The sequence below is a fragment of the Embiotoca jacksoni genome, unplaced genomic scaffold, assembly GCF_022577435.1.
Source record: "Embiotoca jacksoni isolate LCO1_2020_lvr unplaced genomic scaffold, fEmbJac1.0.p SCAF_8, whole genome shotgun sequence".
NCBI lineage: Eukaryota > Metazoa > Chordata > Actinopteri > Embiotocidae > Embiotoca > Embiotoca jacksoni.
This window is the reverse complement of record NW_027185436.1, coordinates 7648200-7667706: the sequence shown is the minus strand read 5'-3', so window position 1 is coordinate 7667706 and position 19507 is coordinate 7648200. Positions and strand designations below refer to the sequence as shown.

Below are 19507 nucleotides of genomic sequence, written 5' to 3'. Positions count from 1 at the left end.
TGGATTTTCTTAAAATCAAAGATTCAGTGGCCCATATGCGTAAATTTACTGTCATATAATATTTAATTATTCAGTTTTTAATATTAATATTTCAAACTTTCAAATTTGCGTTAACATAACTTATTGCAGAAAGTCTCAGAGACAGACATGTCAGAGCAAATAAAATTAAAAAAAAATGCATCTGCATCTACAAGCAAGTACGAAATATTGTTCTTGTTTGGGCTATCTGACCCTTTAAGGCCACATCCTATCTCTGCCAGTCAATGTATAACCAATACTTACCACAGTATTTTGTGATGCACAAGGCTTAACAAAGCAAAACATAATTAGCAGGTTTATCAATAATACATAATAATCAAAGTTGTAGCCCCTCTTACAAGTCAGGGAATAAGGAGACAAAATGTGAAAGTGTTCCCTCTAAAAGTCTTTCTTTTTCTTCTAAAATATATATCATATCTCATCTTGTCATTATCAAACAGGCTGAGAACAGGATATTCATTTTTGGTTAAATTTTCCCTCACAGGTCTGTGACAACGGCTGCAAGTCAGTATTTTTTGGCTTTAAAGGGTCACAAGACCAAAATTGTTGAGAATCAGTGATACAGTTGTAATCAAAATGAACCACTTAACCTGGAAGACATGACGAAAAATATTGTTCCCTCAAGCCAAAGAATTTTTATTATTAAATGTTGATTTTAAGGGTTGAGTAGCTTGGCTTATGAAGAAACTTTGAGTGTTTAAGGATTTATTTTACATGTTTGCATTAAATTTCACTCACATCACTAAACAGTAACAAACAATCATTTTGATGGCACCCGGAGAACTAATTTCATACATCTTGATACATTATTTCACCTAACGGTGGCGCCATATACACAACTGTGAAGAAATAAACAGGAGACTGAGCAAACAGACAACTGTATTTATTGTTGTTTCAAGTTATTTACATCTGTTGGATTACAAAATGTGGAATGTGGCCAGAATCATAGGGAACGTTTCTCTTGCTCATGTGCTGAAAATGCAACAGAATCGACTCATTTTTTTTTCTTCTTAATTTTCTTGGCACACGGACATTTTAATTACAGTGCAGGTGCCGGATGTATCTGGGCGATGTGCTTTGTGAGTTTTGTGCTCAATTTCGGCAGTGTTTTGCTTTCAGAATCGCTGTAAATCACATGAAAAAAAACTACGACTGAGTAATGTAAAACAGAATCACCAAGAATAATACCACAAAAATGCTGTGTAGAAAAGTGAGATTTAGTTGCTTTCCTGGTTAAATCACAGAACAACTCTGGGGCTGCTTCCTTTATCTCTCAGCTCTGATATTTCATAGTCTTTTATAAAAGATTTACCACACCTGAAAACAATGGACCTGCTGTGCTGCACCCGAGCCATAGCTTCACATTTTAGGCTTTAATACAGAGGCATTATTTTGTGAATTAAAAGTGCAATATCTAAAAAAAAAATAAAAAAAAAATCACCATATTTCAACAAAACTGTTAGTGAGAGATGTGTCAGTTCCTTCCATCTATATTAACACAAAAACATGTCTGAACAACAAAACATCCCCATGGAAAAACAACTGGAGCATGAACAGTATGCAGAACATGATGATAACACTGTTTAGGTGGGCCCCGGTATGGATTTTACACATCATATGAGGAATAAATCATCTGTCGTCAACACTCATTGGTCCACATAGCTGTGAAAAAACGGTCTCCTCCACTTCGGTAGTGCCATTAACCTCACTCGAGGCAACAAGAGAAGATGTGAAGGAGTGGGGGATCTTGAAAGAAGAGTGGTGGAGTGATGTGTGGGTGGTTGAAGATGATCTCTCTGACACCACAAGGTGTCGTGTTGCCATCGCGGAGATTGTTGCTAGGCAACAGCATCCTTCAGAGTCTTCCTCCCGGTGGTAACTAGGTTACCTCAACTTAGCATCATCATGTTGGTGCTTTGCTGCACCATAGCTTTTGACGGCAAAACCGTGTCCCTCTTCCTGTTGGTCACTAACTCACACCAGCTAGTTTGGCCGGGGGCCGGCGTCCCACCCAGGCTGGCAGGGGGTTGAGAGTTACACCAGTTCATCCAGCAGGGTGCCTATGCTGTGGTGCTGCTCAGGAGGGCCGGCTATGGGTTTGTTACACATGGGACAGACGCAGCGCACCTCCAGCCACTTAACCAGACACCTGTGGAGGAAGACAAACAGGAGAGGAGAGAGAAGAAAAGCCAAAATGAACATATTTCATCTGAATCAGAGCTCATGATGCAACCTACTCATTTTGTCACAGAATGACACACTTGTGACCCATATGTGAGAATGTTAGAGCGCTGCAGGAGTCACAAATGTATCTGCAATTTACAAGCAACAGTCTTTCCCAAAATGTGATGCTGTCATCATTGGCTATTTGTGTGTGAAGCAGTGTTTTTCACAGAAACTATTTCTTGGCTGAGTGCAGTTACTTCTTGGAGTCTGAGCTGGCTGCCTCACAGCGATGACAAAGATTAAAGGAAGTTACTGTGTCCTTAACAAGAAATAGATTTTCCAGTTTTCCAGCTAAAAAGCAGCAGGCTTTAGTTTTTTGAAGATGTTCCGTCTCACAGAACTTGTTCAGTTCTGTAAGAAAGTATTCAAGGACTGAAAGCAAGTCCAGCCTTTAACTTAGTCCTTCTAGATATCCTCTGATCAGCAGAGTCTTTACCACTTTGTGCAAAGGTAACTGGCTGTTAGCTTATTTCCCAAAATGTCAAACTAGCCTTTAAACAGGCCTCCTGGTTTTCAACCACCTTCCAGGCTTAATACTTGACATTTTCAGGAAACACAGTACACCTAAAAATATCACGATGCTGACGTGCTTCCCCTGCAGGATCTCAGGACTAGTTCTGCGTGCTGTGCATGCTGGGACAGCCCTGACCCCTCAGCTCTGATCCTGAACAGGAATACACAGCAAGAAGTTATGAATGAATGATGAACGAGGGCTCCTGTGGCGCCGCGCTGCTGTCAGTGCTCAACCCAGAGGTCCGTCTAACATTTCATCTTCGGATCCAATGGGACCATTTTCATTTGAACAAGCCATGGCAGGTGCAAAGTAGCAAACATGCACGAAGAAAGACTCCACTGTGCTCTACTCACTTCCTGTGGAAAGCATGTTGGCATGGCAACACTCCCAGCTCGTCTTTCACTTTGAAGTCCTCCAGACAAACAGCGCACGTCTGCTGCGTGAGTGACAGACAGCACGAAAGCGAGAGAGGAAAGTCATTTAATTAAATTATCACAAGTCTGCAGTTTAAAGTCCAAATAGTAGGAATACAAATCAGTAAAATGTTCATGCAAATGTCATTCTTACCCCATGAAGACTCAACTTTTTTGGATCTCCTTTTAAAACTACCTGTAGGAGGAACAAAATGTTGTTTTTTTTAAAAAGATACTTTTTGAAATGAATATCTTAAATATGCTGCTGAATATTAACCCCTGTCTTACCTCTCTGTATCCGAACCGCTCACTCTGGGCTTGGTGTCGTAGTTTGCTGTGGATTCAGAGAGAAACAAATTAGTGAATAACTTTTGCAATATGTATAACCTTCACTCAACCATGCTGTGAATTTACTTTTTGTTTAAGGAGACAGCTGAAGTACTCACACTGAGAAAGAGTAGAAATACTACAATGTAAAAATGTTCCATTAAAAGTAAAAGGTTTGCATTTCAAGTTTTACCTCAGAGAAAGTCAGGGGTAGAAAGTACTCAAGTATTCAAGCGCTGCGCTGACGTTACTTTAGCTGAGTATTTCCAGCTTACTTTCTGTCTGATAGTTTATACTTTATACATGTACCTTTTACAACTGGCAGTTATCATTACTGGTTCATGTTCACATGATAAACTTACATTTTCCTTGGTCAAAGGTACCCAATATTACTAAAGGTTAGCTCCACTTTGACCAAGTACAGCAATAAAATTATATTTACACAAAAAAGCCTCATCATTGATTTTACAATAATAATAATAATAATAATAATAATGGTCATTTTTCTGCATAATGAGTACTTGAATTGTAAATTTCAGTATATGGCGCTGTGAGTACTCATCCCTCATGTAACTGAAATTATATCTGCTTGATTGCTGGTAAACAATTAGTAAACGCAACACTGATGCTTTTCCAAACTTCAAACTTTTCCAAGCAAATATTTACATATCGAGCAAAGACATATCAACACTAGAATTCATTTGGAGTCATTTGTTTCTGGACACCCAACAAATTGTAGCCCTCGCTTTTTACTTTTTGTTTTGGTCTCTACAAATTCCCGAGGGAAACATCTGCTTCTGTCGCAGGTCAATGCTGAATCTTTCGTTTAGTGCTGGGCAGGTAGATAAAGTGAGTTTTTAGGACTTCTTCACTAAAATGAAAACAACTTATTTTGTTCATAAAATCAAAACAATGAGCTGAAAGATGCTAAAATTTCCCATACAGCAGTTAGAGCTGCAGAGTTGGTTGATAATTCTCTGTATGTTCTACATGAAACACCGCTCCCAAAACACAATCTATTTTTATCAAGTAACACTGCCACAACACCCACAATACCTCGACCTGATCACAGATAAGCAGTGGAAAATGAATGGATAGATACAGAACTTGAATCATTACAAGCAGAACTACTCCTTATGCAGAATCTAGTCACATTCAGAGTATTATATTTGTATGTTTTATATTATCAGATCATTATTATCAATTTGTAAGTTCACATTGAGGTGAAAATTAGTATTTTAAGTGATATTTTAGGGGGAGCTGAATCTAACTTCATGAATACATTTGCAGTTTCATCTACAAATGTATGTTATTATATGAAGCTTCGAAGTCACTTGTAAACATAGCTGACAGAAAAATATAGTGCGCTAAAAACGACAACATTTACCTTTAAAATCGAGTGGAATAAGTATAGAGTATTTGTGTTGGTGTACTTTCCTCTTGATTATTCAGAGATCAAGATGTCTGTATTTATTCTGATATGACTCTAGCAGCAGGTTGTTAGTCCCAGGCTAAGACTTAAGTTTGTGTGGTTAAATCAAGGAACTGTGTGTGTCTGAAGCTGTAAAAATTGCAGGTTTTACTTTAATAATAAACTGTCTTTCCAAACAGCAACGTTGGCCACACATCTGTAGACAAATACATGTTCCTCTGAGTGCCGCACACACACATTGTTCGCACACTGAAGCAATCATGTAACTACATGCAAAATGCGAACACACACTTGGGTAGACATACACAAACACAGTTAATGAGCACGTTGCTGGCCCCACCCCCAAAACCAACAATGGAGAGGAGATCTTTATCACTTGGCACACCGTGTCTGTTCAGGTGGTTATTTTTGGCCTCTTGTTTTTACACGACTAAACTTAGACACAAATGTCTATCACTGTCTGTAATATGGGCCTGGAACTAAATGCAGCAGCAGCATCTGAGATGAAAGATGAATGATTATTTGTGATCAGATCCCCTCCCCACCTAAAATTTTTTGGAAACAAATTATGTCAGCGATAAAAGTAAGGAAATGGCCGTTATTCGTTGTTTTTGTCATTTGGTTTATTGTTTACACTGATTGCTGCTAACAGTTTTCCATGAGAACAATGTGAGGATACACGTTTTACATGTGCTGAGGTTTCCCATGCCTGGAGAATGATGTTGAAGTGGGTGAAAGGGGGGCATGGCAGAGGTTTCAGAGTTTCACTTCAGCTACCATTTGTTTTCTACTTTATGCAAATACAAGATGTTTCTGTGGTTAATGTTATTAGCCAAACCAACACTTTGTTATATTCTAGTATTTACATCTTAGAAAACACAGTTCACAGCGTTACTGCTGTTTAAATCTGGCACTAAAAGAGCCTTTTCATTATTGTCATTGTTTGTGTCTGACACAGTTAAGAACAGGGATGCATGATACTGGATTATTAACATCTTTATCAATATACGCACATTTTTTCTGTTCTTCACAAATTCATTGCATTGATCGGGATGACGGTTCTTTAATTTGTAGTCCTGAAGGAATACGATGGTACTTCAACTTGCATGACTGATGCTGAGCAAACATTGCAAATAGTCACTTTGCCAGAAGCAACTTTGCTAAGGAACCAGAACATAGACTGTTTATAAAAGTGGACGAAGCTTAGGTCTGAAAAATTAGGCCAATGTGGAAGTGCCATTCCACCGAGTGCTTCTCGGGTTTGGCTCCGAAAAGCATCCGGCTCCCCAGACTCCCATTCAACTTGTCTCATGAAATACAAAGTCAATAAAAAAAATTTCCACGAGTTGTTTTGTTGTTGTTAGCTAAACTCCCTCTTCCTTATTAGTTTTCTTGTGATCCAATTTTAAAATAATCCCATCATTACAAAATAGGCCTCAAAAAGACGTGTTAGGGGAGGCGGGGGCGGGAGGGCTGATTGCCAGGGCTGTGGTGCAGTCAGGTTATGGCTCAGATCGAGTCAGATAAAAATTTGCCATTTAATAATTCCATATCTTTATTCTGCATTCATATGTGATAGTTGAAATACTGTACATTGTGAAAATTGCTAAATTCACTTTAAAAGGTTTTTAAATGTAACTCTTTGTTGTTTCATTTGCTAATTTACTATTGTGTTGCATGATTCACGTGTTTTGTGCTTTAACATTCATAATTCATAGTGGCACCCAAAATGAAAATTAAATCCAACACACAGAGCAACAGCCTGAGCTCCAGCTTTTCTTTTTTTATATATACAGTATATACATCATCCAGTCTATTCACTGATTACAATTAAGCACAGTAAAAGTCTCTAATATTTCCAATGGCACACTTCAGCCTCCAGTTTTGTCCGTTATTAAAAAATATTCTTCATTACTCACAATATTCACAGTTTTTGAATAAACTGTGTTTTAATGACTTGCATTCAGGGATGCAGAGACAGTTTTTTTTAATTTGAAAACCGCTTTATTGCGACAAACTAATTTAGTTTTTTGATTTCTTTGATTTAACCAGATTAATAGTCGTGTCTCTCCCGATAAACTGCAGGCTGTATTTGTAAGTTCACGTGTTACATGACCTAAAGTCTGCCTTTTTTGCTGCTAAAGTGAATTAACTGTAATTTTGTTTTGCTAAACTCTGTCTGTTCTCCACTTCTCTGGAAGTGAGAGAACATCTGTTTTCACAGTTATTGTGCTGCAGGAGATTTGAGAGGCACAGTTTGTTGTTGTTGTCTAACTGTTGTTAGATTTAAAGGTTTAGATGTAAAGCAGAGCTGCATCTGAGTAAACCGTCATGTTTCCTGTTTCCTAATGAACGACTGTGTTCAACTTTAAAATACCGTCAGCAGTTTTCTCCTTTGAAATTTGAACCCTCTGGAGATTTCCTCAAGGATCACAAACAGTAAATTAGTGAATTTATTTGTGGGAAGGCGCTGCTGTAGCTCCATATCTCTGCTCAGTCTGTCTGTATTGTCTGGCTTAAAAACACCACCAGCTAGCCAAGCACCTTCTGGTTTCTCAAAATATCCCTCCGACTAGCCGCTCTGCTAATTATATAACCCCTTCAATGTTATGGCAGATGGGGGTGTAATTAAAGATGTGATATTTTTGGTGTTGGCACCCTTATGTATTTACCCTCTGGTACATTGCAGGTACTGCTGTGTACATCCCCACTTTGTGCCAGCAGTAGCATCTGTTTGAATGTGAGCCAGCACTGAAAGGCTTAGCAAACATTAACCAGAAGATTTAACAGCTTTTTAAAAATTTTTTTTATCAGGAATGATTAAAGGAGGGTTGAAATAAATACACACAGACTTAGATTTTGAAATCAAGCATCTCACTGTAATGTTAAAACTGAACATCACAAACTCTGTAACACCAAGAGTGAGAGAGAGCCGGTCTAAGAAAAATAATAAAAAACCTGCCCCCTGACAGAAAATGGCATTCATCATTCAGTATTCATCTGATGAATCACCCAGTCTATAAATGAATTCACAATCCCACTCCTACTCAAGACTACCTTCAGCATGTTAATGGAGCGAAAAGGAAGTGACTCACTGGTTATGATTCACAGGCAAGCATTTAAAGAGAAACGGAGACGATCCAAGGTTTTTCTGACAGAGCAGATGGTCAATTTAGTGGCAAGGCCAGGTCAAACAAACCGTTCATCACAGAAATGTGACCTCATCACTACAAAAACTAGAATTACCATTTTGCGTTGTATGCCTCTCCCAACCAGTCAAATTGCAGTTTACATCCATGTCTGTCCAGACTCATACAATATATGTGATGAAGACTTTGAAGGGATTTAATTAAAGGTATTAAGTTTATGGTGGCACAGTGGTGTAGTGGCTTGCCTCACAGCAAGAAGGTGGAGATGGCATGTTTTCTGTGTTCCTGCGTGGGGTTTTCTACGGATACTCTGGCTTCCTCCCGCAGTCCAAAAATATGCATGTTAGGCTAATTGGTGATTCTAAATTAGCCGTTATGTGTGAATATGAGTGTGAATGGTTGTCTGTCTTTCTGTGTTGGCTCTGTGATGGACTGGTGACCCCTCCAGGATCTACACTGCCTTTGCCCAAAATCAGCTGGGATTGTCTCCAGCCCCCTTCCATCCTGTTCAGAATGAGGCAAGTATACATAATAAATGGAAGGTATTAGGTATATTTTTAGGGATATATAACTAAAATTGACTTTACTTAGCTTTGTTGTCATTTTTCTGCTGTATGTCTACTGTATTAGTGTGTAAATTTGGAGAAAAACCCACAACAAATTGAGAGTCCATATGTGCTCACATGCTCAGCCAATAAAGCTGATTGACAGTAGACGAAGGTTCAAAGATGGACATTGCTGCACAGAATCTAGATTCTAAAACATGGATGCTTCAGATCCTGACCTTTGACCTTTTGGATATAGATGTCACCAAATTCATCAGTTTAGTCGACTGAGTTGATAGAGACTCCATTTATTTGACTAGAATTGAATTACATCCAGTCACAGAAAAAATAAAGATCTTCACATGGGGAAAATGCACAAAAGTGAGAAGGTTCACACAACAGCTGACACTGTTACTGAAAAATGTGTATTCTGACATTCTTTATATTTTCCAGACAGCGCACTGGCCCTGCACATTTGCAGCCAACAGACGCACATTTCATAAACCATTTGGCATTTAGAAAACACGTTGGACAGGAAATAAAATTCATACAAAAGTCCAAAAATAGCACGACCCATTACAAAATGTCAGATAATTTGCCAAAAACAAATGCTGAGTCATCCAAAGAGAGGTCAAGATTGAAAACAAACCCTAATGCAGGTGTTGACGTTTCCTGATGAGGTTTTGTACGCAGCAGATGATTTTGTGTGCTCTCACTGCATGTTATTCAGGCCGTGTTTATTCTGAGCAGAGTTGCTCTGCAGTTTTCCTCACTGCTGTCCTCACACATTGTGATGGGCGGCTTCCTGTTGCCTCATATCCCGTCCTTCAGGAAAACGTCCCCTCAGCTCATCAGGGAGTTCACAGTCAACGGCAGGAGAGGTCACACTGTTCCTCTTTTTTTTTTGTCTACCTCCTTTCCTTTCCTCACTGTGTTTCTCACCTGCTCACAAACTCAATGTCCCTGCTGTGCAGATTTTGAAGGATTGCAATGTCAGTGTCGGCCCATCATTTTGTTCCAGGCTGAAATTTGATCCAAACGTTCATGGACCCTGCAGGATTATGAGACAAATATCTCAACAACTTTTGGGTGGATTGCCATGAAATTTTTTTCCAGATATTTATGGTCCTCGTAGAAAGAGCCCTGCTGACTTTGGTGATCTGACTTTTCCTCGAGTGTCATCATGAAATTTTACTTTGTCCAAGACGTAACCAAATAGCTGCAAACCTAAACGGCGTGTACTTTTGTGTTTTATGCTATAACTAGCAAAAGTTAGCCCACAACACTTGATGACGTACATCGTAACTGTTAATCAGTATATTAAGGTTTTAATTGCAGAAGGGGTGCAAATATATAGACAAAGATGATCAGGCCACAATGGAAAGAGAGTACCGCCCGTGCACTTACACCAAAACAGTATTTAAATTAAGTCAAACCTGGATCTTCAGGTCAAAATGTTTGGAAATACGCTGCACACAGATGATATGCTGATGTGTCGTGATTGTATTTCCAGCAGTCTGAGCGCAGAGAAGTGAAGACAGCATGAACAGACGAGCGCGGCTCGAGACGGAGAAATTCTTCAGCTAAACACAGTCTCTCTTTTGAGAGAGTTTCTGTGAAGAGACGCAAGTTGTCCAAGCACCGCTGTGCCAGGAGTTCACCTCGTTTGGCAGCGTCCCGGTGAGTTCAGCGAAGTTGAGCTACAGCGACTCGCGTTGTCCGTCGGCTCGAGGCAGCTCCGAAAGCTCGCGATTGGGTTAGTCAGAGCATTAAGCTGCAGTTAATTGAGCACCATTCTGCATTGATAAACCCGGTAGTAAAAAAAAAAGTTTGATTCGTCGCTTAATTGTCGTTAGGTATTATAAGTTTGTGTTTAAATTCGTGTTGCACTCTTTATATTGCAGCCATACTGTCCTGTCATGCGCTCCTCGTGCTAATGACGAAATACAACGTCTGTTTAAAACTGCTGAACGTGTGCATTTAAACTATGATCTTAAATGAAAGGATGTGAGCGTGTGATATGCTTATTCACGTACGGCAGATGGTTTTAAAAATGAAACATTAATTTCATAGTAAATGTTTAAAAAGAAAATCATAATTCATAATGAAAAAAAGAAGTTATTACGTAAGAAATATTGTACAGTGAAACCAATTAATTCTTTTAATTACTGTTGTGTCACTAGTACAATGAGAATTTGGATGTGATTTTCAGTAAGGCCTTAGAGAACTGAATTTTGTGATGCCACAGAGTAACAGCCTTGTTTTTATACAGGCTAGGTTTTTGAGTTACCTGGAGAACCCTGCAGATTTTGGATTTGGATTCTCCTTGACAAAGGAGATGGCGAACCACCTTTAACCCAGAGGAGTTGGACCACGATCATCTGTTGTTCCACGGAGGAGACCGATTGTTTAACCCTTTATGACCCCGTATGCTCCTCTATTAACATTGTTATTGGGAGCACGTCAGCATATTGAAGTAAGTCTGTCCAGCTTGACAGAGATGCTGTGGCTGTCCGTACAGTTAAATTTGAATGTGGCTCATTTTCTTCCTCGTTACATTTTGTTCAAAAATGCCTGAACACAGCAGTCATTCTGGGGTGCAAACCAAAACAACCACACTCTGACCTTTTAGAAGAACATGGTCACAGACGAACTGCAAATTTGAGAATTGGTTTGTTTGTGGTGGGAACATTAGGCAACCTCTGGCTGACCCAGCTGCGAGCTGTTCTCTGCAGGTGTGAGCTTATATGTTGTCAGGCACACTTCACTCACAGAGATAAGGCTGAGCAAAACTAACAGATGTTAGCCGCTAGCTACAATATTAATTAAAACCTGCACATCAACAAAGTATGTTACCTTTTTTTATAGCAGATGTGTCATTCTCCACCAGACACATTTAACCAGCAAGTTGAACAAATGTTCTAACCAAGTGGCTACCCACCATGACATCACCCATTGGTGTGTGAACTGATGTTTTGAAGCCTCATGCTCTATTTCAGCCATCTTGTTTTTTTGTGGGGGGCCAACCACCCGCCCACCTCTACCGGAAACCTGACTGCACCACAAGAAAATCAATCAAACCAGCAATGCCCCCAAATGAAATGAGGCCTGATATCTGATTAATTATGGAATTATTTTCAGATGGACCACCAGAGCACTGAAAAGAAGGAGCAAATTCAGCAAATGATACCATAATGACTTGCGGGGAAAAAAATTATGGACTTTGTATTTCATGCGAGAAGTTAAGGAGTCTATGAAGCCAGAGGATTTTTGGAGCCAACTCCTAGTGGCCCTCAGTGGTATTGCACTTTTACCATCTTTGTTTCGTTTGCCCCTCACCTGATGAAATAACAGCAGAAGATGAGGCTCAGGATGAAGACAAAGATGCCTGTCCCAAAGATGACCATGTAGATATTGAGAGGCAGGTCGTGGAAGGTGATGGGCGGCATGGTGCACGACTTGTTGGAGTAAACCAGTCCCAGACCACAGAAGCACCCTAAAGACACAAAGAGGATTTAAAGACAGGAAGAGTATAGCAGACATATACAGCTGGACAGGCTAAAAAGAGAGAAAGCCTGACATATGCCTCAAAACACAAGTAAATGCAACTGTACACACATTTCTTTTAAAGTACTCCACTATTCATGGGAGGCTGAGGGTCAGACCTGCAGCTGTGTCCGCCTCTAATGGGAACCAAAAACCGAGGCTTTAAACACAACATGCACAGACACAAAAGGTTGAGGGAAAAGGGTTGGAACAAGACGGTCACCGCACTTCAACGTGATGGTAAATGAGTCCTTTCTAACGTACTTAAACATGTAAAACAGTCTTTATGCTGTATCCAAGCAACATGTTTGAATTTCTTAACACGTCTTTGTCTGATAACAATGTCAGCGTAGTTCAAAGGCACTGAAGTGGACAGACAAGAAAAGTAACAGCCACAGATGAAAAGATTATATTTGCTTAGATGTGTTTTTGGAATTGATTTGAAATATTTGTAAGACTTATGGTACTCACACTGTGAATCACTGAGTACAATTTGATGAAAATGGCAACATAAAGCCTCACCGAATTTGTCAAGAATAGCATATTAGCACAATGCAGTGGCTGCATTCAAGCAGATGATATTCTTATTAAAAGTGCCTTCCTTTGTCCTCCTTGCTTTGACACTTTACTCCTCTGTGTGTGTTTTACCATGAAATAGATCATCAGTGTAGCGTTGCTTGTCTGCAGTCAAAGCCAGGGGTGAACGTGGAAGAACAAATGTGGCATGACATTAGACAGGTTGCAGCAAGTGTGCAGTTCACAGAGTTTATGTGGGGTGTGTATATTGTTGTTTACACCACAGCCACCGACAACTCTGGACCCTGATTGGGTGGAGTGTGTGAATTCATTTGTCGTAACCCGACAGTTTGTTTGCTGTTCTAAATGAGTGTGTCAGTATTAAACAGCAGGTAAGGAGCCTTTGCTAAAAAGCTTGGAGTGTCACCAACACACCATTCGTGTATCATATATTAGTCCAAATCCATGAATAAATGAGGACATACAGTATCGAACATTAGCAACTGGGCTGCATGGAAAGGTCAGGAATAGTCTCAGGTCAAAAAGACCTCCAACCCTTTACAACTATGTAGATAATTCGTTCCTACCCTCAAAGACGACCCTCAGGAGTGTTTCCTGAATCAGCGCCCCTGCTTAGTGTAAGCACAAGAACCACTTGGCGCCTTCCTTAAAGTTATGCAACCTTTGTCGACATGACAACAGTTAATGCAGTTTTACCGACTCCGTCCTGGAAACAAACAGTCATGTCCTGCACCCAAGTCTGTATTTGTATCGAACCCAACAAACCTCCTCCTAACGAGGAAAAAACTCACATTACGTAGATTTCATTTGAACTGCGTCACTTCTCCAAGACACCAGATTGTCGTTATTTAAACAGTCTCTAGAGGTCACTTAACTTTAACTTTAAAATGTAACTTTTGGTCGTAGTAAACTGCTTGCGCTAAAGAATAATATGAGAAGTCAGTATCTGCAAGTGAGAGGATGCTTTGTGAGATCAGGGTCATGCTAACGCAGGACCGACTGCAGTTTAGATTAGAACAGGAACAAGACAGAGGGCTGAGAGAGTCTGCAGGTTTTCATTTCCATTAAACACTACAGCAGCTGATTTCACTGACTATCAGGTCATCATTCAGGCAAAAGGCAGCAGTAAGCTTGTGTGTTGTTTATTAGAGAGACTCCTGGCCTTTGGAGCCACAGAGCAGCAAGCTTATTGTCGAAACAAATTGTACTATATGAAATTGTACAGTGAAGAGCGGCACCTGAATCAAATTCCCCACCCCCTCCTTCTCATCTAAACAGCCTGTAGGTTAGAATGAATTGTCTGTCTGTGTTTACTAGTCCTGACATGCACTGGCAATCTGTCCACTGTGTGGAGAACGGACGGACGGATGAGACATACAGACGGATAGGTGGTGGAAAGAGAATACATTGAGATGTCGGGATGGAATGAGAAACACTTGTATTAATGATCATACAGACAAATCAGTAGATGGGCAGACAGGTGAGTGAATAGAGGAATGGAATCAATGAATGAACAGACTGATAGAAGGATAGAGAAATGGATGGATGCATTTAATGGCTGATTAAGTGGTTGGACAGATGGACAGAGTGAATAATGAATGACAGATTGATGCACTGTCAGATGGACAGACAGACAGATGAGAAGACGGATGGATTAAAGTTTGAATAGGTGGATGTATGGATCAACAAATAGATGGATGAATTAATAAAAAGCTAGACAAACAGACTGATGGATGGATGGATAGATAGATGGCTGGATAAACAGATGGATGTATGGATTAATAAAGAGATAGATGAACAGACAGATGGATAAAGACCTTTACCAGTTTCATCTCCCTCAGATGAGTATTGTTTTCCACCAGAATGTTTTTTTTTATAAATTGATCTTGGTATTTCCCGTCACTCCTGCAGCCATGTTGACATTTCTATTTGACACTTCCCCCTCCTCACAGAGGAAACTGCAGTATGAGAGGATCAATGCTTCTCGCCTCTCGGTTCCACTCGCGCTGAACGAGCAGAGATTCTTTATTAATCGAGGCTCGTTGATGGCCGCACGGTCAAGTTCCTCCACTTCACTCAGTAAGAGGAGATCATCCTCAATCCTCTCCATCAATATGAGTGTGTGAATGAAACACTGATAAAAACTCATCCGCAGGGCTGCAGCCAGGACTTTACAAACACTGAATGAAATGTATTACTTTCTTAGGAAATGTTTTGGCCAATCGCCAACCAAAATCTGTAAATATTTAGGGGGGAAAAAAATCACAGATCTTTCACTTATGGTCACAATATGGTCTAAATATTGTGTCAAAGCCTTTGCTATATTGCTACTTTTTTTTATTTTGGTCAAACTATAGCAGGGTAACAACATTTCAAAACATACCTTTGGCATTTCGTAATTAAGTTTCTTGTGACTTATCAGCTGCATATTTACTGATACAATAAGCTATGAGCTTATATTGGCCAATTGAACAACAACTGTACTCAAGGATCCTTCTCACCTCCTCCACCAGCTCTTCTATCCAGGCCATCGCTGTAAAGTAACACTTTAAATAGTATGTCCTTTATCCCTTCAGTTTTAATTTCTCTAAATAAATTACAGTTATATAGCATACAGACATTGATAATTATGAACTTGTCTCTTAACAGTAGAGATGTTCACATTTCTGCTTTTTTTTCTGTTCCACCTGTTACTGTCTCATTCCTCAACCTTTGCTCTTTGATCTTGATTGAGTCGTCTCAAAGACAAATTTCTGTTACATTCTGACAGACGAAAAGAATCAAATCTTGAAATTGAGCAATAATGTTGTAGTATGTTAGTCATGAAGGCCAATTGTCTTCCCCTTTTGATTCTTAAAGAGAAGTTTCCGGATAACAGTTATGCACTTCTATCTAAGGGGATTTTTGACTGAAGGACTTTTCCTTTAACAATTAAGTTTTATTTTTGTGGCTGGAGTTTTGGTTTCTTCAGACTGTCTCCGGTCCCTACAAGCAGTAGGTGATACTGTGCCAGATAATCCAGTCCTGCCTGAAACAGTCTAATGTTTGGGCAGGAACCCAACACGTGCCTCATTGTCAGATGTAAACTCCTTTTTGCGGCATCCTCTATATTTCCAGGATACCACTGAGGATATGACCTCAGTGTCCACACTCGTAGCTGGGCACACGTGAGGACGTGAACATGCAAACAACAAGCATATTAATCTAATTTTAACCGTCATCTTTACATATGTCAAACAATCCTGCTTGACAAAGATGATCAGCCGACAGAGACACGTAGAGCGAGAGGCGGGGGGGGTGGGGGGGTGCACATGTCTGTTCCTGTGTTCATGTCACTGGACAGATGATGGCACAAATCACCTGTGAAGCTGCTGCAGATTTACAACCCAAATCTGGGTCACCCGTGTTCAAGTCTTTGTGCGTGTTCGTCGTGTCATGAGTGTCTGTATGGATGCACATTCACATTTTCCTCCGCCGCCTTTGTATGCATGGAAAACAGACAGCTATATGTGATATTTTGCTTTGGGTGGAGCCTTGCATGACCACTGACCTATATATTGGCACTCTCACGATGGGCCCGTTGCCATGGCGTCAAGAGCAGCAGATACATAAAAAGGATGAAGTCTTGGCAGCCAAAGTTCTTATTTTGAGGACAGAGAAAATCTGAGTCAGACAGATTCTCGTTGTGTTGTTCAAAAAGGCAGGGAAGTCCCTGCGTGATTTGATAGAGCTGTAAAATACCTCGACTATGCCAGTTTCGCTGACAGCTCCTATGAGATGCCTGGTGGGGTTTTGTCCTATATACGCTGCGTTCACACAAAGCTGCCTCCGCTGCTGCTACTCGCACTAAAGACAGAACTTGCCATCAAATATTCAGCAGTTCACATGGGGGGGAAACACTGAGGCCTGCCTGCATGGGCTGCTGCTGTTTTCAACAAGAAAGTAGGTTGGGCCCAGAACTCCCCATCACAGGCATGCAAGTGTTATGTGTGTCACGCATAAACATGGCAACAAATAAGCCTGGTCACAGATGCACAGATACACAGAGAGCAGACGCTGAGCTGCAGCTGCCTGATACTGCTTCATTTTTCCAGCAGAATGTCACTCTTTGATACCATGTGTGTATCTGTGTGTGTGTGTGTGTGTGTGTGTGTGTGTGTGTGTGTGTGTGTGTGTGTGTGTACTGTTTCCCCTATGAATAGCAGGGGAGTTGAGCAGCACAAAGGGAGTAATTGTTCTTGTTTGAACGGCACCAACAGTCCACCGAAAAGGCTGCTGCATTCAAACAGGCGAAGTCAGAGGAAAAAGACCACCGATCCGTCATCTTCACCGCGTCTCACCGTGACAATGAGGCACTGAAACACCGTTTCTCTACCGTGAAGGGACTCGTTTTGTTATTAGTGTGACAGATGCACAGGCAGCAGTTTCAAACAAGACAGAGAAGTTGTTCAGACTTCTCGCCTTTTGAAGATAATTAGTCGAAGCCGAGAAGAGTGTAAGTAAATCAGAGTAAACAAGATTATCCACAGAGGCAAATATTATCCACAGAGCCCAATGACCGTCCTTGTGTGGCTCTCGAATTACTTCAGATGAAAATGAAGGATTCTATTGATTAAGCAGTCTCATTCTACCAATCAATACAAAGATTGACTAACATTCAGATAATCACTCTTTTCACAATAAATTCAGATAACAAGGGGGTAATATTTCAAGTGGCCCCATTTAACATGTCAGCATACAAAACATATAATACATGGATTATAACACACTGTAGTCTGCAGCTAATCATTATATTCATGATCGATTATGCTCGTGATTGAATGTTGTGTCTGAAAAATGTCAGAGAATTGTGACAATGGCAGGACAGCCATATGTCATATAATCAAATAGCTTGTCTTATTTCACCAACAATCCAAAGATATTCAGTTTACTACAAGTAAAATATTCAGATCTTCACATCTGAGCAGCTACAATCAGGAATTTGCGGCATTTTGGCTTGAAAACTGATTGATTGTTTATCAAAACTGTTGCTGATTATGCCTCTGTCAGCAGGCTAATTAATCACTGACTAACAACTGCAGCTTTAATAATGTGATTATAAACAGATATAAGGTAATATTAAAGTATTTATTACCATACGTGTTTGTCAGCAGTTATAAAATCTTATATGAAGACATATTTTAATCAAGGCTGTCTGTGTTTTTGTATTTTAACCTGTGCACTTTCATTTATGGGTCTCCATAGGAGGAAATATATGTTGACAAATACGTGAATAGGCCTATATACATATACATATATACAGTTATCTATATACATTACCCTCCACATCTAGCTACATTGTTGCATTATAAACCATTTATTAAATGTTTATGTTGCTTATAATTCATATGAGGGGTCAAAATAAAGTCATATTGATAATTGATGTTACAGCAGGACACTTTAAACTAACTGCTAAGCAGAAATAAAGCACCACACACACACATTTGAACAGGAGTAATTTCCCATCACTCTGCTGAACTAACAGGCTGCACTGCACATTATCTCACAGAGGCCTAACAAACACTTCTCTTATGATATAAAATGACTGCTCACCGTTACACCATTGAAACGGGTGCATCAATGCACCAGAGGGAGTCCTTCCTCGCCGTCGGGTTCCGATTCGTGTTTACCAACAAGCCGCAGCCGCCCGCGCAGATGGATGACCGTAATAAAGTGCACGAGTGGAGCCAGTGAGTGTCTGCCAGCTGCGAGGAAGATGAGCGAGACAATAGCACCTGGAGAGAGGTCGTAAAAGACGACTGAAAAGGTGTATAAAGGGCGGTTTTTTTTTTTGGTTTTTTTTTTTAATCGGAAATTGCAGCAGGGTTATGTCACATTATGTGCGCGCTGGTTCATCGCTGCAGACTCAAAAAGCAGAAATGGAGATGTGAATTTCTCCCCGCTTCTCCTCGCTCTGGCTGTTTTGACTGTTATTATTAATAGACGGCATGACACTGACCCAGCAGCAGCAGCAGCAGCATCCGTGTGAGGGGAAAACTGGAGCACTGGCTCGATTTTCCTGATCCCGCCCCAGCAGACGCTGACGTACGGCGAGACCAATCCAGAGCCTGCCTGTCTGTGTGTGTGTTGTGACGGGCTGGCTGGACTACGTGTGTTTCCTTCATCCCTTTATTAATGCGTGTATGTTTTACAGGCTAATTACTTAAAGGATGAAAGCCTGGGTTACATAAATACTGAGGTAAAGAGTCTGAGTCCTCATTCCTACACGGCCGGTTTACTCCTCTAGACGGGTGCAGGGGCAAAAAAAAAAAGGAAAAAAAAAAAAAAAAGGGGGGGGGGGGGTAGTTGGACAGTGCAAGATATCTTGCTTTTCTACTATTTTTCGACCAAACAATGAGATTAAAATAACATTTTGTAAATTAACCAAATATGTAAACATTCTTTAGGTGTATTTAGGTTTAGGAATTTTGTTTATGCAATAATTCACTTTGGTTTATGGAGTCAACTCTCGTGCTTTTTCTGGGACTTTCCCCGTATCATTGTCTTCCTCAGGATGAAGAGTGGATTGCATTTATTGTTTGCTGAAGATCTTTAAAACCAAATCTGTTCATTTTAATCCGAGCAGATGTCACCTTCACATACTCATTGTTGCACTTCATGTTGTGCTTTTGTGTAACATACACTATTAACTAGACAAATTAGCAGATTAGCACTACCAGATTAACAGCCCCATGGAGGTCTTTTGAGCCCCTGATGCTCTGGGACCTCATATGGTTATA

The 19507-nt window shown here is 40.3% G+C and overlaps 1 protein-coding gene across 2 annotated transcripts; it reads right to left on the bottom strand.

Moving 5' to 3' along the window:
* Nucleotides 1-906: 906 nt before the first annotated feature.
* Nucleotides 907-18754, bottom strand: rnf122 (ring finger protein 122). Of its 2 annotated transcripts, none has more exons than XM_069138631.1 (6): nucleotides 18321-18754; nucleotides 11985-12141; nucleotides 3481-3526; nucleotides 3347-3388; nucleotides 3133-3215; nucleotides 907-2188 (listed from the first exon to the last, which is right to left on the bottom strand). In XM_069138631.1, the coding sequence occupies exons 1-6, from the start codon at nucleotides 18343-18345 to the stop codon at nucleotides 2074-2076; spliced, it is 468 nt and encodes a 155-aa protein (XP_068994732.1). In that variant the 5' UTR covers nucleotides 18346-18754; the 3' UTR covers nucleotides 907-2073. The 2 variants fall into 2 exon arrangements, with proteins under 2 accessions (XP_068994732.1, XP_068994733.1); XM_069138632.1 differs by having other exon boundaries at nucleotides 3133-3212.
* Between the last annotated feature and the right edge of the window lie 753 nt (nucleotides 18755-19507).

Excerpts from the sequence above, each read along its gene's own strand:
- rnf122 (XM_069138631.1), bottom strand. The coding sequence starts at position 18,345 with ATGCACCCGTTTCAATGGTGTAACG. Across the intron at positions 3,389-3,480 it reads AGCGGTTCGGATACAGAGAG|GTAGTTTTAAAAGGAGATCC; the intron begins GTAAGACAGGGG and ends TTCCTCCTACAG. Across the intron at positions 2,189-3,132 it reads CAACATGCTTTCCACAGGAA|GTGTCTGGTTAAGTGGCTGG; the intron begins GTGAGTAGAGCA and ends CTTCCTCCACAG.